Genomic DNA, 26,837 nt, shown 5'->3' on the forward strand with positions numbered 1-26,837 from the left:
GTAGAGCCTGGGGATTGAGTTAAGGATCTTCAGCAGGGAGGAGTGGATTCAGCACATGAATGAGCAACTTATTTCTCCTCATTTGACTTGGCATACTATATACATCATATATATATATATATATATGTTGGATGGCATGTGTAGCTGTAGATACACATGCTGTGCACATCCCGCCATCTGGTGTTGGGCTCGGAGTGTTACAAGTTGTTTTTCTTCGAAGAAGTCTTTTCGAGTCACGAGATCGAGGGACTCCTCCCATTTCGGCTCCATTGCGCATGGGCGTCGACTCCATCTTAGATTGTTTTTTTTCCGCCATCGGGTTCGGACGTGTTCCTTTTCGCTCCGTGTTTCGGGTCGGAAAGTTAGTTAGAATCTCGGAAAAATCGTCGGTATTGTTTGCGTTCGGTATCGGGTTAGTTACAACAGATCGACACCGACTTTTGAAGAGCTCCGGTGGCCCTTCGGGGTTTTTTCGATCCCCCGTCGGGGCCTGGTCGGCCCGGCCACGTGTCTCTTCAAGGCTGATGGAACGGACCCCATTCCGCTTCTGCCCAAAATGTCATAACAAGTATCCATATACAGATCAGCATCTGGTCTGTAACTTGTGTCTGTCTCCAGAGCACAAGGAGGATACCTGTGAAGACATTAAGAGACCGAAGAGCGAGAAGACTGCAGATGGCGTCGGCAGGACAAGGGCGTTTCGAGGAGGAAGAAGAAACCTTCTCCATCCAGGAATCGGACTCGGACGAGCTCGATCCCGAAGAAACGCCGAAAGCCGTGAGTAAGACGTTGAAACATAAAACTCACGAGAAGACAACAAAAGCTCAGGGGACGCCACCGCCAACAGGCCATGGCTTAACCCGAAAAATAGGTGACTGATCATCGGCACCGAAAAAGGGCATGCATGTGGCGAAGTCATCCGACTCTGGTCGAGATACCGCCACACAACAATCTCGGGCCCGAAACAGCGGCTCCGAGCAGATTCGGCACCGAGACAGTGGCACCGAAATGGTTCGGCACCGAGACACCACGACGCCGAAAATAAAGAAGGTTTCCTCTGAGCCCAAAAAGGCGACCGAAAGATTTCGATTCCGAAACATCCAGCCTCTGAACCGAAAACAGGTTCCTACACAGAGGAACAGGGATTGTCCTCCCAGATGCAGGGACATAAGTTTGGAGAGCAACTTGAATCAATTGAGCCAGACTACACTCAAAGAAGGCTCCACATTCAAAAAGACACAGGGAAGATAAGCACTCTTCCCCCAATTAAGATGAAAAGAAGACTTGCCTTTCAAGAAAAGGACAAGCAGCCACAGGCAAAGGTGGCAAGACAAACAACTCCACCACCATCTCCACCACCATCAATGCACACATCACCGGTAGCCACTCCACCACTGATGCAATCCCCGACTCATACTGCAATGAGTCAAGATGATCCCGATGCATGGGACCTTTATGATGCTCCTGTATCAGATAACAGCCCAGACTGTTACCCTGCGAGGCCGTCACCACCTGAAGACAGTACATCCTACACGCAGGTGGTCTCAAGGGCAGCTGCGTTTCATAACGTCACCATGCATTCAGAACCAATTGAGGATGACTTTTTGTTTAATACACTCTCCTCCACTCATAGCCAATACCAAAGCTTACCTATGCTCCCGGGAATGCTAAAACATTCCAAACAAATAATTCAGGATCCTGTAAAAGGCAGAGCCATAACTCCAAGGGTGGAGAAGAAGTACAAGCCACCGCCAACAGACCCTGTTTATATTACGCAGCAAATAACACCAGATTCTGTGGTGGATGGGGCAGCTCGCAAGAGAGCAAACTTTCATACCTCGGGAGATGCACCACCTCCAGACAAGGAGAGTCGCAAATTCGATGCTGCGGGTAAAAGAGTTGCAGCACAAGCAGCAAACCAATGGCGTATTGCCAATTCACAAGCACTTTTGGCAAGATACGATAGAGCTCATTGGGACGAAATGCAGCATTTCATAGAACACTTACCCAAAGAGTTCCAAAAAAGGGCACAACAAGTGGTAGAAGAAGGACAAAGTATCTCCAATAATCAGATACCGTCATCAATGGACGCAGTAGATACGGCTGCAAGGACAGTAAATACTGCAATAACGATAAGGAGACACGCATGGTTGCGTACGTCAGGATTCAAGCCGGAAATACAACAAGCCGTGCTGAATATGCCCTTTAATGAACAGCAGTTGTTTGGGCCGGAAGTCGACACTGCTATTGAAAAACTCAAAAAAGATACTGATACCGCAAAAGCCATGGGTGCACTCTACTCCCCACAAAGCAGAGGCACATTTCGCAAGACACAATTTAGGGGAGGGTTTCGAGGTCAACCTACAGAGGCCACAACCTCACAAGCAAGGCCCACTTATCAAAGCTAATATCAGCGGGGAAGTTTTCGGGGGCAGTTTAGAGGGGGACAATTCCAAAAAAATAGAGGGAAGTTCCAAAGCCCCAAAACCCCTCAAAACAAGCAGTGACTTCCAAGTCACACACCCCCAACACATAACACCTGTGGGGGGGAGACTAAGCCAATTTTACAAACATTGGGAGGAGATAACAACAGACACTTGGGTACTGACAATTATCCAGCATGGTTATTACATAGAATTTCTCAAATTCCCTCCAAACGTCCCACCGAAAACACACAATATGTCAAAACAACATATAGATCTTTTAGGACTAGAAGTTCAGGCATTGCTACTAAAAGAAGCAATAGAATTAGTACCAAAACACCAGAAAGGAACAGGAGTTTACTCTCTGTACTTTCTCATACCCAAAAAAGACAAGAGTCTGAGACCTATATTAGATCTCCGAACATTAAATACCTACATCAAATCAGATCACTTTCACATGGTGACATTACAAGACGTAATCCCACTGCTCAAACAACAAGACTACATGACAACACTAGACCTAAAGGATGCATATTTCCATATACCGATACATCCTTCACACAGAAAGTACTTAAGGTTTGTATTCCAAGGGATACATTACCAATTCAAGGTGTTGCCATTCGGAATAACAACTGCGCCAAGAGTTTTTACAAAGTGCCTGGCAGTCGTAGCTGCACATATCAGAAGGCAGCAAATACATGTGTTCCCGTACCTAGACGATTGGTTAATCAAAACCAACACGCTAGGAAGGTGTTCACAATACACAAAGTATGTCATAGAAACCCTCCACAAACTAGGTTTCTCAATCAACTACACAAAGTCACACCTTCTGCCGTGTCAAACACAGCAATACTTAGGGGCGACAATCAACACAGCAAAAGGGATTGCCACTCCAAGTCCACAAAGGGTTCAGGCATTTCACAATGTAATACAGGCCATGTATCCAAAACAAAAAATACAAGTCAAAATGGTGATGAAACTCCTAGGCATGATGTCCTCATGCATAGCCATTGTCCCAAACGCAAGGTTGCACATGCGGCCCTTACAACAGTGCCTAGCATCACAGTGGTCACAGGCACAGGGTCAACTTCCAAATCTGGTGTTGGTAGACCGCCAAACATACACCTCGCTTCAATGATGGAACAGTATAAATTTAAACAAAGGGCGGCCTTTCCAAGACCCAGTGCCCCAATATATAATAACGACAGATGCCTCCATGAAAGGGTGGGGAGCACACCTCAATCAATACAGCATCCAAGGACAATGGGACCCTCACCAAAAACAGTTTCACATAAATCACTTAGAACTATTGGCAGTATTTCTAGCGCTGAAAGCATTTCAACCCATAATAAGCCACAAACACATTCTTGTCAAAACAGACAACATGACAACAATGTATTACCTAAACAAACAGGGAGGGACACACTCAACACAGTTGTGTCTCCTGGCACAGAGAATATGGCATTGGGCGATTCACAACCACATTCGCCTAATAGCACAATTTATTCCAGGAATTCAGAATCAGTTAGCAGACAATCTCTCTCGGGATCACCAACAGATCCACGAATGGGAGATTCACCCCCAAATACTGAATACTTACTTCCAGAGTTGGGGAACACCACAAATAGATCTATTTGCAACAAAGGAAAACGCAAAATGCCAAAACTTCGCATCCAGGTACCCACAACACCAGTCTCAGGGCAATGCGTCATGGATGAGTTGGTCAGGGATATTTGCTTACGCTTTTCCCCCTCTCCCACTTCTTCCATATCTAGTAAACAAGTTGAGTCAAAACAAACTCAGACTCATACTAATAGCGCCAACATGGGCAAGACAACCTTGGTACACAACACTACTAGACCTCTCAGTAGTGCCTCATGTCAAACTACCAAACATACCAGATCTGTTAACGCAACACAAACCACAGATCAGACACCCAAATCCAGCATCGCTGAATCTAGCAATCTGGCTCCTGAAGTCCTAGAGTTCGGACACTTAGACCTTACACATGAATGTATGGAGGTCATAAAACAAGCTAGGAAACCTACCACTAGACATTGCTATGCAAATAAGTGGAAAAGATTTGTTTATTACTGCCATAATAATCAAATTCAACCCTTACACGCATCTGCCAAAGACATCGTAGGATACTTACTACATTTGCAAAAGTCAAAGCTAGCTTTTTCTTCCATTAAGATACATCTTACAGCAATTTCAGCTTACCTGCAAATTACGCACTCAACTTCTCTATTTAGGATACCAGTCATAAAAGCATTTATGGAAGGTCCAAAGAGAATTATACCACCAAGAACACCACCAGTTCCTTCATGGAACCTCAACATTGTCTTAACACGACTCATGGGTCCACCTTTTGAGCCCATCACATCTTTAAGAAGAGTAAGTGAAATTCAAGCATTTACCATACAAGAACCATTTATTCAAATACACAAGCATAAAGTAGTTCTACGGACAAATCCTAAATTTTTACCAAAAGTCATATCACTGTTCCACTTAAATCAAACAGTAGCATTACCAGTGTTCTTCCCACAGCCAGACTCTGTAGCTGAAAGAGCACTACATACATTAGACATCAAAAGAGCGTTAATGTACTACATTGACAGAACAAAACTAATTTGAAAAACAAAACAATTATTTATTGCTTTCCAAAAACCTCATACAGGAATTCCAATTTCTAAACAAGGCATTGCTAGATGGATAGTTAAGTGCATTCAAACCTGTTATCTTAAAGCAAAAAGAGAACTGCCTATTACACCAAAGGCACACTCAACTAGAAAGAAAGGTGCTACCATGGCCTTTCTAGGAAATATTCCAATGACCGAAATATGTAAGGCAGCTACATGGTCTACGCCTCATACATTTACCAAACACTACTGTGTAGATGTGCTAACTAGATGTGCTAACTGCACAACAAGCCACAGTAGGCCAAGCAGTACTACGAACATTGTTTCACACAACTTCAACTCCTACATGCTGAACCACCGCTTTTGGGGAGATAACTGCTTACTAGTCTATGCACAGCATGTGTATCTGCAGCTACACATGCCATCGAAAGGAAAATGTCACTTACCCAGTGTACATCTGTTCGTGGCATTAGTCGCTGCAGATTCACATGCGCCAACCCGCCTCCCCGGGAGCCTGTAGCCGTTTAAAAGTTGATCTTGAACATCTGTATATTTGTAAATATATTACTTTAAACTACATTATGTACATACGTATTCACTCCATTGCATGGGCACTATTACTAGCATATACAACTCCTACCTCACCCTCTGCGGGGAAAACAATCTAAGATGGAGTCGACGCCCATGCGCAATGGAGCCGAAATGGGAGGAGTCCCTCGATCTCGTGACTCGAAAAGACTTCTTCGAAGAAAAACAACTTGTAACACTCCGAGCCCAACACCAGATGGCGGGATGTGCACAGCATGTGAATCTGCAGCGACTAATGCCACGAACAGATGTACACTGGGTAAGTGACATTTTCCATATATATATATATATATATATATATATATATATATATATATATACACACTCATACCTACACTTACTTTACTTTATTTCAGCACTTCAGGCCATAAAAATACATAAAACTTAAAAATTTATAAATACAAACTTGCATAACATTAAAATGGAATAAAAACAGTGAACCAGTGCATTTTGGCGCCAAGTGTTGATAAAAAGTGATAGATACAATAACAAAAGAAGATAAAATAGGCACAGGCTGAGCACATTAAGGATAAGGAATAATTAAACCCCGTCTTAATGCCCGACAGAGGACACTGATCTCTCCTTTTAAGTCTTCATTAAAAACACACATATCTAAATGCAGCTCGTGATTGAGGTGTATGGTATCTAGTAGTAATCCCTACCCCCTCTCAAGTGCCCCCTTGCCTAGATTCTAACCCTGCCGAGTTTACTGGTTAGAATACCCACTAGATTGCAATCGTTTTTAGCCCTTGTCATCTCTTGAGCACCACCTTGCCTGGGTTCTAGCCCTATTCTGATTTTCCCTGTACAGCAAAGGAAAAGAGAAAATCAGGATTATAATCGAGCTTGTGAACCAAAAGCTAAGATCTTGGCTCACTCGTACTAAACACTGAGAATAAAGCGGCTCACTAAATGCACAACAGGCTCTGCTGTCTTAGTTCTAAATAGGCGAATCGCCACCTGGTAGTCCCAACCCCCAGAAATGGGCAAAAGGGTCTAAGCCAATGCCGCCTCATTTCTTGAAAACCCTAGCATACCGTGACAATATGATTCACTGTCTCAGGAGCAGATTCGCAGATTGAACATAAGGCAGATGTGCCTCCTTCATGCCACGAGCTACAAAAAGCGTTCACAGGCAGGGAGCCATATCTGAATCTCAAGCAAAGGCTTTTACTAAAGGGGGGGGTTACAGTATCCAAAAAAGCTTCAAACATCAGCACTGGCTTGACCCCAAGGAACGTTTCGGTTAGGTGGCCCTTACCGGCCCTGCCTTGTTGGTTCGCCTGGATATAACACCAAAACGCTGACTTCGCAGCCTGTTGGTCCAATTTAAGGATTCGATCAGGATGCTCCCAAAGTGCATTGGGCATCAGTTTCTTGTTCCAGTTATGTATAAACCTCAGCCAGGGTACTTCTAGGGCACGATCCAGTCTTTTTAAATCACTTAAACAGTCTCTATAGGTAACCAATTTAGGGGTAGACCAACTACGAACCCACTAAAGAAGGGGTGTCAGCTGAACAATATAGATCACCCCATTAATGCCTAAGTCATAGTGCAGGGGAATGAGCTGTGTACTTACTGAAACCACAGCTGTAGCTCTATAAAGATTGTTTTCTGACATAGTGCAGGGGAATGAGCGGTGTACTTATGGAACCCTTCGCTATAGCTCTATAAAAATTGTTTTCCAACACTGCTAAACTATATGAATTAGCATACCCCCAAATTGAAGCACCATAAATAGCGGCATTCAAGGCCATGGCATGATATACCTCAAGAGCAGGTAACATTGGTGGAATAGAGGATGCTCTAAAAAAATAAAATCGCAAAATTGCATTAGACCCGTGCGACCGCATCAGGGAACTTTTTAGGATTTGAGGGTCCCACTTAAACTTATGCGACAGCATGATTCCTAAATAGTCAAAGCATGACACTCTGTCAAGAGTTTCGTTTCTCACCTTAACACATTTAATACTAGCAGGGCTCTTACCAAACACCATAAACTTAGTTTTTAAACAGTTAATCTCCTACCCTCTTTCTTTACAGAATAGCCTAAACCTAGTCAGCAGGTTTTGGAGCCCCATTGAGGATTTAGAGAATAACAAAGAGTTGTTTGCAAAAAGAATAATACGGATTTCTCTCCATTCAGGGTGGGAGAATCATTAACACACTGCCCAAGAAACTCCACTACATAGTTCATGTACAAGAAAAAAGCATGGGGTCCAGCACACAGCCTTGACATACTCCGCAACCAATAGGAATTCTGGACATTATATATATATATATATATATATATATTCAGGGCTCGAAAAATCCACTCGCATTGGGGAGTCTTATTTTATCAGGTGGAGCTATTTTTAATACTTACTCGTCCCTTCTGGCAAGTTGACACTGAACAGGTGTTCTGTTAAGTCGAAAGTGGAGGGGCAATAAAATATGCCTTTAAATCTTGTTCTTATGTCACATTTGCTCTGTGTGCACATACAGAGGTGAAAAGTCAGTTTTTCTTACAATTATTTTCCTTCTGACTGCAGAGTTCCAGGAGTTTGAACAGTGAAGTGTGTGGCCTGCAACTTAGAATGTAAAATAAAAAGATACAGGTTGTCCGGTTTTTCCTAACACACAACATTTAAATGACTAAGTCAACTGTGCAAACATTTCAAAATTTATTTCAGTAGTAGGGTTGGATAGCCCCTGATGTGTTACCGGGAATCACTTTGCAGCAGCAGGAGTTCCTCAATGGCCCTATAACAATGGACGAAGTACGGGCGGTGTTGTCTGGAGGCAAAGATGGGAAGGCCCCGGGTCCTGATGGTATCCAAGTGGAGCTGTATAAAGCACTAGGTGATATAATTATCCCAATCTTGACAGAGTTGTTTAGGAAGATTTTTCTAAACTAAATAGATATCCCAACTACATGGAATGAGGCGATTATTACGCTGATTCTGAAACCAGGAAAAAATGCGACAAAATGTGCATCTTACAGGCCCATTTCGCTATTAAATAGTGATTATAAATTGTTTGCCAAGATATTGTCAGATAGGCTGAATAGAGTAGTTAATAACCTGATACATTCGGACCAGAAGGGTTTCTCAAAGGAAAGATATTTATATGAATTGACATATAATTTGATTGGGGCTATAGATCTGGCAACGTCTTTTGAATCCCCTTTGGGGATTATTACTATTGATGCAGCGAAAGCCTTCGGACAAGTAAGCTGGGGATATCTAAAATCAGTTTTAAAACGAGCTAATTTGGGCGATAATTTTTGTGGGATTGTGAATCGGATATATAGGGCCCCTACAGCAAAAATACTTGTTAATGGAAATCTTACTGGAACCATTAGAATAAGAAGGGGTACTACACAGGGATGTCCACTATCCCCCGTATTATTTAATCTATATATCGAGCCATTTGCTAGGAAGATCAGGCAGAATCCGGTGATTACTCCCTTTCGTTGTAAAGGTTGGGGAAAAAAAGTTGCTTTATATGCGGACAATCTCTTGGTATATACAGATAATCTATCATCAGCTATCCCCGAGATTTTTAAATTAGCCGAAGGATTCTGTAAGATATCAGGTTATCTGGTAAATGTGGAAAAGACGGAGACTATGGCATGGAATATGGAGTACAGTTCGGCTTATAGTAAGAAGGAAATAAGGTATTTGGGTGTCCTGGTGACCCAGGATATCAAGCAGTTAGCAGAGAGGAATCAGCAAAAGCGGTTATTGGAGTGTAAGGGATTATTGCAGAGTTGGGCTCATCTCCCTTTAACAATTATTGGAAGAGTCAATTTGGTAAAAATATCTATTCTTCCCAAGTGGAATTTTATGTTTTCCGTTTCTCTACTCCTTATGCAGAAAAAATTTATAGAAAAGATGCAGCAGCTTATAATTGATTTTATATGGAGTTCTAAAGGGGTTAGAATTTCTCGGAAAAAGCTGCACAGGTGTAAGGAAAAGGGAGGCTTCGCATTACCAGAACTACAGTATTATGCTTGGGCTTTCCTTTTGAAGAATACTAGGATTTTATTTCTCTCTCCAGACTCTACAACAACGGGCCTTATGTTTAAGGCGATGGCCTCCACCATTAAGGGTGCGTCAAGGAATTTTATATTTAAATTTGGTGATCCTAAGTTCTTTAAAAAGGTAAAACTGAAAATTATGCAGGGACTGGCAGAATGTTGGTATCAGCTTAGATTAGCTGCAACGCACCTATTTGGGATTCTCTGGGTACACCAGATTGTTTTCAAGATGTTTTGGCTCTACCAATTAAATGGGAAGGGATGGAGTACTGGGGGGATCTTTTTCAGGAGGGGGTCCTCCTTTCTTGGGAAGAGCTGAAGCAACAAACTGGCGGCTCCCTGACTAGATGGAAGTTTTTGCAGATAAGGGATTGGGCAGAGGGGGTTAAGGGAGGAGTCGGTATGCCTAATGTTTTGGAAGATGTCGTTCCGAGCCCCTTGGCAGGTCCTCACAGAGTGGCAGCTTGGTACTGGGGCATCCTAGAAGGGGTGGATGGTGTGTTTGAACTTCCTACGGTTTTGTGGAGTAATTTGCTCTCTAAAGAGTCAGCTTATATGTGGTGGACGAAATCAATTACTTTTTTGTTTGATACAGTTAAATCGGCCGCCTTGAGGAAGAATCACTATTATACGATTCATAGAGCTTGCATTTCTCCTGAGAAACTGTCTAAAATGAAAGGAGGGGAGGAGGTGAAATGTCCAAAATGCGGCTTAATACGAGCAACTGACATTCATATGTTCGTGAATGTCCAGATATTTGCCTTTTTTGGGAAAAGGTATGTGAGACTGCTTCGAGCATATTGGAGTGGGATATTGTAGCATCTCTCCCTTTAGTAATATTTGGTCAACTACAGGGTCAGGAGGGGAGGAGTTGAAGAGGTACAACTTGAAAACTTAAATTTTTATTTTATGTAATTTTGTTGGGGAGAAGAGAAATATGTAGAAAATGGATGTTGGCTTCCCCTCCAATATATTCGGAGTGGCTTAACGCTGTGTTTCGTACTGCAGATTTGGATTTAATGTTACGGAAGAGGAATAGGACTGGGGGGAACCTTTGGGCCCCATTACTGGCTTGGAAACATCGATTTAGGTAATGGCAATATGTTAAAAGCATTATGTAATAATAAGCTATTTTTTCTTTGTCATTGGTCCAATGATTTTACCCTCCGCTCTGAAATCCTTACGGAAATCTTGTTAGATAGAGGATTGTTTGAGAGTTAAGGGCGTCCCCTGGCCTGGACTACTCTACTGCTGGTTAAGTCAGAAGGGTTGGTTTAACGGCCACGGTGAATGAGGACAAAAAAATAATAAAAAATAATAATAATAATTAAAAAAAAAAAAAAAACAGTAGTTGTTGAAAGCCCTTTTTAGGGGCCAGCGAAAAGCGCTCCGTCCCATATTGTAATCTCTCTTTGGGCTTGAAACCACGCCCATGTCACCCAGTCTCTTTCATTGGTTTGTGGGCTTGCCTTTTAAAAATCTGCTTGCTTTCATTGGTGAAAGGCATGCATACGTCATTCCTCTTCCGGTGCTTAGCCCTCCTGGAGCGCAGCGACCAAGTATTGTAAACATACAAGGCTCCACGTTTTCCGTCCGGTTTCTGGACTACTTTTTCTCTTTTTTCACAGCGCAATCTCGCTTGGCAGGAGTTAAGCACTTTGCATGATATCGACCCTGCTACATAGTTAATTGCACTTTTGCCGGTTACGTAGATAATTGCACTTTTGCTGATAGGTTTCACTACGAGTGAACTTTTATTTCTCTTTGTGTGTCTGCTTTGCACTGACGGTGGCCGTCAGCTCTCTTAAGTGAAACTTTTACTTTTCAGTTTATATGGCAAGAAAAGTCCAGTTATTTATGAGAAACTGTTTTATTTTCAATTTATATGGCAAGAAAAGTCCGGTTAGGAGTTTACAATGCTGATTGCTCGAGCTCAAGCAAACGCGAGACCCATTGCGTTGCAAATGCCGGTTTACAGGTCTGTGTGATGAAAAAATATTTTTATAGGATGAAAACAAATCCGAATACTGTACATCTTGAAGTGCAAAGGATATGTTTTCTGAAACCCAATTTTCACAGATTGTTAATACACTATATCGTTTTATCAGTAAAGATGCAAGTTAGTGGAGAGGTTTTTGGACATTTCTTGGAAGGTTACAGTGTGTAGATGACAATATGTCACCACATCATGGTTTAGTAATATATTTATTAAAATTGAGTGTTTAAGCAAACTGAGACTCACTCCTGCCCTGATGGCAATGTTGTTAGTAAACTAAAAGAAGTCCTAGGTTATGTGGGCTAGACCTCATGGGTTCTTGTGATGCATGCAGCAAACTTTAGTCTACTTAATCAAGAAAAAGAGGGTTGTTTGTAGTGCAGAAATGCAGCGCTTACATATTTGAAGGTGAAATTGTATGTGAGCATTGAGAAAAAGGCGACTCTGTAAACTATTTGCCTAGGATCACACAGTTTGAGACCTGTTTATGGGTCAAGTACATTATCTCCAAACTGCCAGTGTACTAGATACGTCTCACTCAAGGGTCAGTGCAATAAGAAGTCTGTGATCATAGAAAAGGTCACAGCTCAAAGAGACCTTAATACAGTCTCCTGTGCAGTCGTCAAAATAACCAAAGCTTTAAGTGTCTGCCTAACTTCTGAATAAGGATGACCGAAGTAGGATCTTGAGGAAGAACCAAGATAACAGGTGGCAGCGGAAGATATATGAAGCAATCTGAGCGCATATAAGAGCGCATGAGATTAATACCTTGCCAAGAGAAGAATGCAGAACGAAGGCAGGCAAAGCAAATGTATAACCCTCTGCATCCAAGTGATAGCAGACTGAGTCAGGCAAATTGCTATGGCACAAGCAGGACATGGTTGCATATAGTGTTGTGAACGCCAGACGTTCCTTCTGTGGTCATTAAGGGCACAGCAAGTCAAGGCTACAAAGGGCCTTGGGGGTTTTTGTAGGGCACTATGAGGAATGATACCACACAAATATATAGTAAATGTGCTGCAGTCTGAGTATTCTTTGATACATTATGTTTCCCATCTAACCTTTTCACCACAAGCTACACATGTGCAGTTTGTCACTTTCTTTAAATTGGTAATTCACCAGTGGTTTTCACTAGCCAGCAGTCTATTGCTTTCAAGATTTCTTGGCATATTTCATTACCTACCATTGCTATAATTCCTCAGCAGAATGAAGTTCAGCAAACAACAAGGGACCGTTTCCATGAAGAAGGGCGTCAGTACTGATTGGCATTGGGTGGGCCTTCGTCTAAATTGTCAAGATGGGCAAAAACTATGGACTGGGACGTGGCTCGAGCTATTGCGAGTGGCTGAGATGAAGTCAAGTATGACATTGGTCATGCTATTGTTTGCTGTACGTTTATAAGTTCCACAAGACCAAATATGTGCACATGAGCATGCCATAGTTGAAACAAGTTTGTCACATGTGAAGGAACTAAATGGAAGCACACCCACACAAGCATGGCATGGCCAACCGCTGCATCCTCCTCGCACCGGTAACCAGTGCAGGTTACTCACGTGGTCACCTAGAGTGAGCTGCTGGCAGTGCTCATCAGTAGCTCACTCTGCTCATCAGTGAAAACTTCTGACAAACATTGTTACTGTTATGATTTTTTGTTAAGAAAAATTATACTTCTTTGAAAAAAAATGTATTATGCTATGTTATACCCTGTATACGTGTTAAGAGAAATAAATGTATGCCGTGTATTCATAAAAAGAAATGCATGAACACGTAATACACTGATAAGCTTGAGTGCAGTGGGAAAGCTACCATCTCATTCTGATTTAAGTCGTTCTGCGGTATTGTTTTCACTGACAACTTTGTTAGACAAAGGTAGGCTCAAGATTTATTATGTCTCGTGATGTGCAGTGTACATTTTAGCAGCCGTAACCTCATTTTCAAACCTGGCAAGGGAAGCGAGGTTTTGTGAGAAGATTAGTCCGTATTGGTGGTTGTGAATGCCACATTCCTTCCAACGCCGTTCAAGTGCATCCTCCGGGCAAGTTCCAGGCGCCTTCGTGTTAGATATATTTGCTGACTCTAGTTAATTGTTGTCACATGAGCTCCTCACATTGGCTTGTTTTAGGTCAAAATGTATATACTAGAGCAAATTGTGCATGGTTTAGTGCATTGCTCCAACTGATCGTTTTTCCTATCATGAGGCCCGATCATTTGAAATTACATTTGTCTTTTATATTGTTTTTGCTGCCTGCTATTTTCCATTAAATATTGTTTGGACTTGGGTTTCCCTCCGTGTTGTGCTTAATTTTTCTCAGCTGGATTACTTACTATCCTCTTCTTTTTTTCTCCTCTCTGCTTTCTAATAAGTATAGAAACAAATGGATAGCTGTCAGTATCGGGTTTTTTTTTCAACACGACAGATAGGGAATATGAGAATGAAGCTCAAGTTGTCCTTGATAACACGTGGACCCTCGTTCTTGTTAGCAACCCATGAAGAATTTATTTTCCATATGACCCCTCATATGTCCTTCCCCTGCTCCGCTGATCCACAGCCACCATCCAACTCTTCTGTTGCTCCACTATTTAAAAAAATAAATAAACAAATTCATGCTGTCCCGCCACACACCTACTAACCTTTTCGGTACCCTCTACTCACATTATTCAAATGCACTAAAAAATACCTGGTGTTCTACCACTCGCACATTGCCCTCTGCATCAGCATGGGATCCCATATCGACCTGAATCTGCTCGGACTTGCGCAGGGATGGGAAGTGGTGATTGACATATCCGGCATCTCATCGGGTCACTAAAAGCCTGGGGGAGGTGGCATATCTGCACCTGCTGAAGCACATGCTTCCGATCCTAGTTTTCCACCACTCTGACATTAAATCATTGAAAAACATGAATTTTTTCAGCGCTATGCCATCAGAGTACTGAATAACCAATTTTCAAACCAGTCTTCGCAATATGGGTTTAATCAGTATGACATTCAACGTTATTCTTAATTTCCTACCTCCTGCTTCTAATCTCTTTCGTGCTGTAGTCCTCTTATTTTGTTCATATTCACTTTCATACTTGTACTTTTACTCCTGTTACAATTTATTCTGTTCTTTGATATTCTCATTTCCTCAACCTCTCAGTTAATCATCCATGTTCCAACACTGTGGCCTAAATGTTAATTATCTTTTTCCCATTGTTCATCATTCCTGCTTCTCATAAGCATTTGCTGTTAGCAGGTGCTCCCTATTCTCATGCCTCCTCCACTGGGCACTCATCTTCCACCAGCCGCAAGTCTTCATGTGTCACTAGTTATAAATCGGAGCGATTAGATGAGTGTGCCTCACAGGTGCCTGGTACGGTTATCTCTCTCTCTTTAGTTTGTGCCTCTGCAGGAGGATATTTCTTAAAAAGGAACCGAGCAGTACTGAAGTCCTTTTTAATCATAGTCACCAGCAGACCCTCATTTAGGGTCACACCTGGTTACCCACATTTCACTGATAATTGACTACTTCCTTACTAAATATTCATCCAGAAAACGCATTGTCTTTTAAAGGAGCACTTTATTTGGACCAGCATTTCAATATATGCCACTATCACAAATTTTACAAGTAGAGTTAATGTCCCATCCAACCAGTGCATCAGATGTAAGGTGGCTATTAGTACACACTAGGGCCTTGCTAGTGCAACATCCTAGCCTTTCACAGTGGTAAGCTAGTAGTTTAGTCATTTTTCGTTTAATATTTGCCATCTGCCCTTTTACTCATTTCATGTAAAAAATAAAAAAAATAAAAGTTCCTTTTAAAGGATTGTTTAATCTGTGTGTGTGCGTGTGTATGTATGTATATATACATATATATATATCCCTGCTGGGGGAAAATGGGACACAATGAAGAGCCCTTCAGAAGTGTGATTTATTTCTCACAGGCCTCTCTGGAGTATGGAGCTCTTCATCAAACTTGTTACAAGTGGATCCCAAAAGTGGAGCAGCAGTAGCAAGAGATTCTGGAGTGGTCACCATCTACTATGAGATTCCTGGACTACTTAAAACATACAGAGAGGTAAGCCACTTTGACTTTTGAAGGAAATTTGTAAATCAACATGGCTGCACTGCTAGCTACCAAACGCAACCATAATTGCACTTGGTAGTGCTGTTAAAATCTTAGTTATTGTGGCTTTTTCAGCATCTATTTGAAAAAAATATTGCAACTTTGTTGTGTCCTTACCTTTACCAGTAAGCACTTGTTCTACATGCTAAAGACATGTTTTGATGGATACTCCAGGCTGAAGATTCCTCAGCTTTGGAACGTCTCCGGGTGCAAGACTCGATCTAGAGATTTTTGTGGGAATGCTCCAACACGCCAGTGTCATGTAGCTCCTTACCTCCTTGGAAGTGACGGAGTGGTGATTACATAAGCACCACCCCAGCATGCCAATATCAGTTCCTTTTTTTTTCCACACATTTTGTTGCAGATCCGGAGTTCCACTGCCAACTTTGTCACTCTTCCAACGACCTCTAAATTTCTACAACAATGTGTTTCCACCGAAAACTACAGTCACAGTGCTGCTCAAAAGGTGTTTGGGGTGCTTGGGCACAGATAAGACTCAAAGTGGTGTGACAAGTATGTCCTTATGCACCCAAAGGCAATTCAGGAGCAAGAAGTAAAGTTCTAAGTTGCTGAACACAAGAGGCCACTGCCAAAACAACAATCTAGCTTCAAGTTGCAGGCCCAGTCACAATTCTGGTCTTGAGGATAAATGTCCACTTCTTGGTTGAAGTCCAGACCTTATTGCAAGAAGGCCAAGCACAGCTATACCCCATCCTTCCAAGCAAAGTATAGCAAGAAGGGGCAAGATCATCAAGATAAAGATTGCTCTCCATTGGTGTGATCTGACTCTGACCCAATGCCACAGTTGGTCCTGATGTTTCCTAAATATTCCTGGCCGTCTTCAATCCTGTAGCAGATAATGTACTTCAAAGAGCCCATGCTGCAGACCTTCAGTGTGATGCTGGCTCCCTCTATTGTACCTTCAGCCCCCAAGGAGACGTAAGGGTCTCCAATCAGACTTTCACCAGTGGGTTCCTCCCCAGTGCCTTCTGGGCACCCAGCACCTGGACTGACTGCTGTCCTGCCCTCAGCAGCGATGGTAGAATCCATGGAAGTTCCTTCCAAATGGGTGGTGATAATGAACCTGCCAGTGCTAGCCCCACATCTGGTCCTAATGCAATCTCCCTGAACTGATTTCGACCCGCTTGGGGCCCAAGTTAGACTATGAGATCACAAAGGCACACCCAGACTCTAATCGAAGACCTCTGCTACAATCCCAGTAATATCAGAGGCTTGTGGCTCTTTTTAGATCTGATCCTGTAGTGGATGCACCTAATGCCACTGATGATGATGGAGAGGGCTTAAAATTACTTTGCTGACAGTGCCTTGTACTTAGGCCTCCAAAATGCCAGTCGGATAGCAACATGTCCTAAAACTGAGCCGGATTCACTTCTTAAACCCCCAGTGGAAGAAAGGGCCTTGTTTCTAGTAATAGGTCTGAGGGCAGCTGAAGCTGTAGACTTGCAATTGCCCACTAGTGAGGCGAAGGCAATTGAGCCTCTACTGCCTTTTTTTGGAAGCCCTTACTGATGCCCTTATAGCAACTTATGAGCCATGCTAATTGACGTTTGGTTAGGTGACCAAGGCTGGTCCCTGGTGACCTGGACTTGTGAAACAAATATTCTATACTGGAATGTTTTATCAGGCATCAACAAGTGAGGTCAGTTTCAATTCCTTTCTGATCAATCCCCCAGACACAGAATCAAAAAGAACTGATGTATTCAGACAGAGAATTGTTGTTTGGCTAGTTCAGCCCTCGTATCCATTAACACAATTTATCTCACGGGAAGGTACACTCATGCATTTTGGTATATGGCCAATGAGACAGCTGGCTGCCCCAAAGGACATTGGTGCCTCATTAGCCTACATGAATCATGGCTTGGTTCCTGGGAAGTATGTGTTCGGAGCTGGCCAGGACAACACTAATTGCATAGGCATAGCTATTGGTACCAGTGTCATGCTTCGGTGACATGAATGGATGAGCTCAACTGTTTGTTTTTGGGACATGCCAGCATCCTTAATGAGCATGCCCTTTGATGACTTCATGGTATTTCATGAAGAGGCTGATTCGGCTGTATAACATTTTAAAGAGTCACCCCACAGTTAGATCTTTGGAGCTATCATCATTAACAACGCTTTTTCATACCGATGCAGGTAGATAAGGGATTACACCAGCAGGCCACCTGACACAGTGCAAGCCTTCTCAACCTGTACTGCAGAAATCGATCAGCACTGCCCAGAGCATTGCTGCAGCCAAATCCAGTTGCCCCAGCAGGGGCAGCAATCCTTCAATATCTCTTATCCAGCTTCAGTGCTGAGAAGCAGCCTTATTCTACCCTCAGAGTTCCATGCAAGGCTGGCAGGAGGCAATAAACAGCCTTTCATCCCCAGCTGGAGATCTGTCATGCCAGACAGGTGGATCTTGCAAATTGTTTAGGGAGTTGTGGTCCTGCCTATCATTTCTTCCCTAACCAATTTTTAATACATCAGAGTGACTTTCAGAAGAGCAGTCCTTAGTCCAGATACATGACATAATTTTGCTGTTGTCCAGTTCTGCCATCAAGCCGGTCCCAGGCTCAGAGGGGTGGGGGTGGGAGTTTGCTGCTCTACTTTCTTGTTCATTAGAAGGACAGGGGCCTCAGAGCTGTTTTGGACCTCTGCTCGTTAAATTTCTTTTTGAAGAAGGGCATGTTAAAATGCTTACACTGGTTCAGGTCTTTTCAGCTCTGGATCCCCGGACCTGCAGGATGCATATTTCTGTCTATTTGTCCTGTATTCCCATCAGCATTATTGTGTGACAAGGTGGGCAAGAGGCTTTTATAATTTATTGTGCTCACTTTTCAGCCTTACCTTGGATGTTCAGGAAAATGATGGTGGTGGTCAATACCTATCCCCTGAGACTGGGGACATATTTATTTCTAAGCCCGGTCAAACTTGACGTAGATTACCTCCAGACCGCAGTTGAACTCCTGGCATCCAGTTTTACCTCTCCCGCCTTAAGTTCTGCAGAAGTTCAGGAGAGTCAACTTAACAGGGCACAAGTCAACTTAATCACCGTTGAGTGGGCCAAGAGGGTGTAGTACCCAGAGGTCCTGAGCATTTGTCCTTCAATCAGACTACCACTTTGGCCAAACAGCCTGTTTCATCAACATGGTAGGATCCTGCATCTGTTTGTCCACAGTCTGCACCTCAATGCACAAGACTAGAGACTGGCAATTCAATACTTGTAACTTTCTGACTGAGGTGGTTGATGGCTTCCACAATGACAGATGCCATTCCACAAAATCTATCTACACTGGGCACTGGGGCAAATTGTTTGCCTGTGTGGGGTCTAAGGCACTGACCTCTCACTAGCCACACTTTCAGATGTTCTTTTTTTCTTTTTTAGCCAATCCAGAAGTTCAGGAGGGCTCAGTGAAAGGTTAATTGTCTGCTCTTTCTGCCTTTCTGTTGTTGCTTGACAAACCACCATTGTTCAACTGTCTGTCATGCATTTTATAAAAGGTTTGACTTGCACGTTTCCTACCCAAGCAGTTCGTTAAGCCGCTATGGGACCTGAACTTGGTCTAAACGTTCCTTATGTGCATGCCAGTCAAACCTATTCACAGCTGACTCTTAACATTAAAAAGAGTGTTAATCATAACGTCTGCATATCATGCAAGTAAACTACATGTGTTTTCAGTACACCTGCCTTACACCACCTTCTTTCTGGACAAAGTGTTGCTGAGGACCAGGGTGGCTTCCTATCAAAAGTTGTAACTCCCTCCCACATTGGCAAAACAAGTTCTCTGCTTGCCTTTTTTGCAAAGCCTCTCCCTTTTAAAGTGGAGAGATTTGCTCAACTCTAAGGGGGAGCTGGGTATTTACATTGACCACCCAAAAAGCAATAGTGTGGATGATGAGCACTTTGTGGGTTTCTCTGTGACAAAGAAAGGGAACGCAGAGGACTGGCCAACAAACGCCCCTTTCAACTCCTATAGAACCACTACACCAAGGACAAGGCTGTAACAACATCATGGTGGGGGTAGGGAGGAGAGATTTGGAGGAGGGAGTACATGTTTTTAGACTCCCTCCAGGCTGCAACATGGGCATCAGTGCATACATGTACAATGCACTGCACCCACGATTTCTGCAGAATGTTTTGATGTGAGTGCATTTTACAGACCTTCCACCTTCAGAGGTACAGTTGTGGCATCTAATCTATAATAAAGGTGAGGAATCTGTGGTTAGAGGTATCTATCAGAAGAACAAGTTAATGACCTTCAATAACACTGTTTCTGGTGGATGCTGTATCTAACTGATGATTTCCTCACTGCCCTCTCCACTCCTTGTTGTGTAGTGTAGCCACTTTTATACATTAAAAGGTTCTTAGTTAGAATAAGTATACTCTTTCAACGTATTTTTCAATGCTCAGTGTCTGAGGGTACTGAAGGGAAAGATGATGAAACGGACGTCAGCAGGGAGGAGTGACACTTATATGTGGCTCCACTCTGCCACTTCCAGGGTGGTACAGTGTCACCACAGAGCCATATGATGCCACCTGCCAGTGCGTGCATGACCACCGCTATCAAAGCCTCTGGATCCATTCTGGGGATACTCTTAAGGGGAGTAATCTGTGGTTAGTGAGTATACAGCAGAGAGAGCGTTTCCAAAGGCAAGGAACCCATTTTTCACCATTTGCCTATTGAGTTTGAAATAAGTCATTGCTTTTATTGTGTGAGGGATCTAATTTACTTACTTAAATGTGCTAGATACTAAAGAACATTTGAATGAGGCCAAATCATTTGAATTGACGTTTGACCAGTTTTGCAGAAAAAGGTGTGAAAGAAGGCTTGGATTTAGTTGGGAACATGTTTGACAAATTAATGTTACTCAGTAAATGTACGTAGATTACATGTTAGTGATGGTGTTCTTCCCTAAGGAAAGGCAGTCTTTTTGTAAAGTTGTTCATATTTGGGAAGTTGCAGCACACTTCTTGTTAGATGTTTTTGAACTGGATGGTGCATTTGCAAAGCAATCGCTATTCAAATTATCAGCCAAATAAACCACAAACCTCAGCTATGATGTCTGAAGAAAATCTATTGCTTCCCGAAAGCCCCACACAGAACACCTGCCTAAAAATACAATCACTCAAAATTTCAAAGTATCAACAGTGCTTCAGGATGGCATACCAACAATCCAAATGGGAGATCAGAGTTAATAGAAACTGTGCTTTGCAGTATCTCATGACATTAAAACTGCAATACACCCTCTCTGAACACTGAAAGTTATTGTATGTAGTTTGGATCGTCAAAATGGTTCAAGGTTTTAGTTTCAGTTTGACGGTTTTAATTTCTGCTGTGTAGTTGAATATATCTTATATTGAAAACATGACCACATTTAGGGTTCCTGTGATGTGAAAATGGGTTTTCCTTCTTCTCCAAACATTGTGGTGTCTTCTATGGCATTGGTAGTTTATATTACATAGTACAGGGGAATGATTATTTGGGTAGGTGAAAAGACCTTGCCTTAGTAATTCACAAAATTTCTACAGTAATACTCCTTGGAAACTGTAACTGCCACAGTGTTCCTGTAATTTTCCTGGACAAAACATTAATCTGAAATTTAGTCAACTGTAGGAGCAAATCTAAAGGAGAACATTCTTGTTTGTGTACAAACTGGGAACTTGGTGAATATATGCCAGATACCAAAGACTTAAACATCCGTGTTAAGCTAGTGGTAAGCTGATGTTGGCATTGCACTGGCAGATCTTAAGCTACCTGCAGTGTTTCTTTTAATATAACAGAACGAAGGCCAAAAAATAACTAAGAGTATGTATATCTGGCCATACAGAAAAGCAGGTAAGCTTGAGCCAGAGTGCTGCTGCAAGTACATTAACTTAGTATACAGGGAGTTCAGAATTATTAGGCAAGTTGTATTTTTGAGGATTAATTTTATTATTGAACAACAACCATGTTCTCAATGAACCCAAAAAACTCATTAATATCAAAGCTGAATATTTTTGGAAGTAGTTTTTAGTTTGTTTTTAGTTTTAGCTATGTTAGGGGGATATCTGTGTGTGCAGGTGACTATTACTGTGCATAATTATTAGGCAACTTAACAAAAAAAAAATATATACCCATTTCAATTATTTATTATTACCAGTGAAACCAATATAACATCTCAACATTCACAAATATACATTTCTGACATTCAAAAACAAAACAAAAACAAATCAGTGACCAATATAGCCACCTTTCTTTGCAAGGACACTCAAAAGCCTGCCATCCATGGATTCTGTCCGTGTTTTGATCTGTTCACCATCAACATTGCGTGCAGCAGCAACCACAGCCTCCCAGACACTGTTCAGAGAGGTGTACTGTTTTCCCTCCTTGTAAATCTCACATTTGATGATGGACCACAGGTTCTCAATGGGGTTCAGATCAGGTGAACAAGGAGGCCATGTCATTAGATTTCCTTCTTTTATACCCTTTCTTGCCAGCCGCGCTGTGGAGTACTTGGACGCGTGTGATGGAGCATTGTCCTGCATGAAAATCATGTTTTTCTTGAAGGATGCAGACTTCTTCCTGTACCACTGCTTGAAGAAGGTGTCTTCCAGGAACTGGCAGTAGGACTGGGAGTTGAGCTTGACTCCATCCTCAACCCGAAAAGGCCCCACAAGCTCATCTTTGATGATACCAGCCCAAACCAGTACTCCACCTCCACCTTGCTGGCGTCTGAGTCGGACTGGAGCTCTCTGCCCTTTACCAATCCAGCCACGGGCCCATCCATCTGGCCCATCAAGACTCACTCTCATTTCATCAGTCCATAAAACCTTAGAAAAATCAGTCTTGAGATATTTATTGGCCCAGTCTTGACGTTTCAGCTTGTGTGTCTTGTTCAGTGGTGGTCGTCTTTCAGCCTTTCTTACCTTGGCCATGTCTCTGAGTATTGCACACCTTGTGCTTTTGGGCACTCCAGTGATGTTGCAGCTCTGAAATATGGCCAAACTGGTGGCAAGTGGCATCGTGGCAGCTGCACGCTTGACTTTTCTCAGTTCATGGGCAGTTATTTTGCGCCTTGGTTTTTCCACACGCTTCTTGTGACCCTGTTGACTATTTTGAATGAAACGCTTGATTGTTCGATGATCACGCTTCAGAAGCTTTGCAATTTTAAGAGTGCTGCATCCCTCTGCAAGATATCTCACTATTTTTGACTTTTCAGAGCCTGTCAAGTCCTTCTTTTGACCCATTTTGCCAAAGGAAAGGAAGTTGCCTAATAATTATGCACACCTGATATAGGGTGTTGATGTCATTAGACCACACCCCTTCTCATTACAGAGATGCACATCACCTAATATGCTTAATTGGTAGTAGGCTTTCGAGCCTATACAGCTTGGAGTAAGACAACATGCATAAAGAGGATGATGTGGTCAAAATACTCATTTGCCTAATAATTCTGCACTCCCTGTACATAACATTATCAGTAATGGTTTAAGGCAACCATCAGAACAGACCATCATGCTTGAACCACTTGACTTTGTCAGATTAGTAGGACATAACACAAATGTAGTACATGTCAAGCCACAACTCCTACCTGAAGTCTGCGTATTACAGTCCATGTAGTTTATTTTATAGAGCAAACAAAGAAAGTGAACCAGTTGGATTTGACCCTCTCTGCAGGGTCATTCTCAAACATTCTGCTTTCACCTTTCTGTTTTCTAAACCTGTTTTTGTTGGCTTTTAGGACTCTGTGCACCTTTCCACTCCTGACCAGTGCCAAAGTGTTTGTGCTCTCTCCTTTAAACCTGATAAATTGACTTACACCCTAATTAGCACATCTCATTTACTTGGTACTTCATGTACCCAGGGCCTGTAAATTAAATGCTACTAGTGGGCTTGCAGCACCTATTGTTGCACCCCACTTAAGTAGCCCTGTAAACATCTCAGGCTTCCTTTGTAGCCTATGAGTGCAATTGTAAACTGTCATCTTAACTGGCAACATAAACCTCTCGCCAGGCCAAAGCCTCCCTACATATACTTCTCATCTGGGGTAGGCCCTTCACAGCCCAGATGACAGGATATGGTGTATTCAAACAACTCGATGTGTACTTTCAAGTGTTAAAGGTCCTGGTAGTGAAAAACTGGTAAATTTGATTTTCACTTTGTAAGAGATACCTCTCCCATAGGGCAACATTGAGTTCCCTTATTACATTTAGTAGGTGGTAATGTTTAATTGGGAGTAGATAGGAAGCTTGAGTTCGGTGTCTAAAGAATTGTAATGTAAAACCCTCTCTAATGGTTAAATTATATTTTAAGTCCCATATTTGAAAAAATAATTTAAAAAGTTGGCATTCTCTTATCCTGACCATTTGATGCATGGGTCACATGACTAGTTGCAGCTGGCAGTTGGTCTTTGTGTATTGCTCTCACAAAGTAAGACATAGAGGAAATAGGTTTTGGCATGATGAACCACCTCTAACTTGATGCAGGGGAGGAGCTGTCACCTACCATGCTTGTACATCATAAAGCCTCTGCCTGAGAACACCCACATAGAGTTAAACACTAGTCTTCTGTGTCCCCAGGCACACTGGGGAAAGGGCAGGGAGGCAGGACATTCCAAGGACCTCTGGGGTGGAAACCTTCAGTATCTTCTCCGTCTTCAAAGTGGGCACCCATTATAAATACTGGACCCCAAAATTCCCACTCTTCAGTAAACCTCTGGACCTGTGGAACACTCAGAAGGACTGCTGTGCTGTTGTGCAAAAAGGCTTGCTACTCTGCTGTCTTAATGAAAAGCTAGTTGGCTTGCCTTATGATAAAAGCCTGAAGGACAGAAAAGGCTCCAACCACCCCGTATCTAGCACCTGGACTCTGCCTTCTGTGAGTCAAATCCCCCAAGTGATGCCACCCCAGTCCTGGACCCTTGGACCTGGGCCTGAAGGTGCACTGCCAGCACAGCTGTGGCCCAGGCAGAATTGACAAAGCACACCATATCTCCTCAAAGTTCTGCATCGGAAGTACTGCTGCATGAAGCATCCCCTCTCCCTCCGATGCAGGATCCAGCAGCTTTTCAGAACCGCCACTGTCCGATTCCTTCTCAATGCACAAACTCACATTGCAGCACTGCATCTCTTTGTACACGCTGCTGCACGCCGCATCCCATAGTCAGGATCTTGCATTGTAGCTCCCCGAAATGGCTGCTGCACAAACACCCTCCACGTGGGATATTGCAAGACTCCACAGCCGGATTTAAGGTATTTTGTTCCACAGGCCAAACTTGGTTACAGTATTTGGGCCATGCTCCAACACAGTCAGCCTGAACTTGTCCCAATCCAGTGTGACCAAATGCCCAGAATTGGCACTTTGTGCTTCTAGGGACTATCTTCACTTAAAACTTTGCAACATTTTTTCTCTGGTTCTACTGTTTGAATTTTTGTCATTTTAGTACCCAATAATATATTAGATGTTACAATGGTACAGGATTTTTCTTGTGTAGTGTGTTCAATTTATTACTGTTAGAAGCAATGTGTAAAGTATTTATTCAGGACTTCAAAGTTAAGCGTGACTACTTTGAGCCAAGCTTACAGTATAATTGGGGTTTGCTTATGACTTCACTCTGACAGAAGTTGTGGTACTGCTTGAGTAGGGTTTCACCCCTCTTAACTAATATCCCAATTTCCTACAGAGCTCAATCACAAAATCATATATTGTAGATTATGAAAAATGCAGAAAGTGCTCTTGGCATTATGCGTTATTATATTGCGCCTTGTATATAGTCATAAATGCATTATGTTTGATGGGCAGTGAAGATAGTATATGTGCTAATGAAAATATGTGAGTAGGTATCTCTTTGGATGAGAACACTCACAGTTACAAGTGGAGTAAAACTCCCCTGTGGCATTACGCTCCCCTCGATCCTAAGAAAATCTGGACGGTAAAACCACGTTACAGACCAGCACCATTCCCTGGCCTCTGTTTGACCATCTTTCAAAGCACAGAGATACCATGTCAAACTCCCCCTGGCAGGCAAGGTTCTCCCCTTCACTCTCTCACCATCCTCACAACCTTTTCCCTGCCCCTCACAGATCACAGGGCACACATTTATCGCCAGAGTGGAGTAGTCGAAAAATGTGAGTTCAACTACGGACAACTGGGAGTTTCAGAAGGAGAAAAATGATCCACAGAGTTCATTCCCTTTCAGTGTGCTTGAAATCAAAATAGGAGTAAATAGGTGAAATAATGGTCAGAAACATAAATTCCAGTCACCCAGAATCCCCTTCATATTTACTTTTAACTCCTAACAGGAGGAATAAGTGCTGCTTTGTCCATAACACCTTTGACCATTCCTGACCACCCCTAAAGGAAGTAACACTGCAAATATGGCCATCAATGTGCTATAAATTAAGATAAGATGCTCAAGAGAATTGGCTGAAATGTAACACCCCAAATAACTTATCTAAAAGCATTCTGAGGCAAGGTGATATGCAATACTTTACAAAAACCTTTCTCTCATACATGGTTTATTATTTTTTTTCTAGCAAAGAGTTAAGGAATGACTTGCAACCATGATCTGCAAAGCAGAATAGGTTCCTTTTAGCTTCACATGACCTGTATCTACTAAACCACAGAAAGCTCCAGTTTCTTCATTATCAATTGTAAAGGCTTGGAGAATTTGGCATTTTGCAAGGCTTTCTAATTAAAAACCTGAACTATTCTGTACTTAAGCAAAAAAAAAAAAAAGACTAGCTACATGAAACAAACGTGCGCCCCAGACTCTGGAGAAAAATAGTCTTAACTTACCTAATAGTCTTTAAGCTGCAAATTCCATACCTTTTAATTCTTCCCAGGCATCAGACTGCATCTGGAAGATATTTGTGAACAATACACTTGTACGCCGGTAGGTGGCATCTATCTGCTCGGCATCTGTCGTTGTCCGCTCCTGATATGACGTTGCTGGTCCTATATAGGCACCATCCAGATACACTGATGTTAGTTCTTTACTTCCACACCAGATAAGCGCTGATCCGAAGAAAGCTTCCCCTGCTCACTTTTTGACTGTCTTTTTTTTTTTTCTCAACTTTT

General features: G+C 42.5%; 1 protein-coding gene across 1 annotated transcript in view; it reads left to right on the forward strand.

The window, feature by feature from the left end:
- NUP210 (nucleoporin 210) overlaps nt 1-26,837 on the forward strand; it is a 462,103-nt gene that overhangs the window by 334,584 nt on the left and 100,682 nt on the right. Inside the window, exon 33 of the mRNA XM_069206618.1 lies at nt 15,593-15,726. Coding sequence (XP_069062719.1) covers nt 15,593-15,726 — 134 coding nt within the window. The remainder of the gene's footprint in view (nt 1-15,592; nt 15,727-26,837) is intronic.

This window comes from Pleurodeles waltl, chromosome 9 (assembly GCF_031143425.1).
Source record: "Pleurodeles waltl isolate 20211129_DDA chromosome 9, aPleWal1.hap1.20221129, whole genome shotgun sequence".
NCBI lineage: Eukaryota > Metazoa > Chordata > Amphibia > Caudata > Salamandridae > Pleurodeles > Pleurodeles waltl.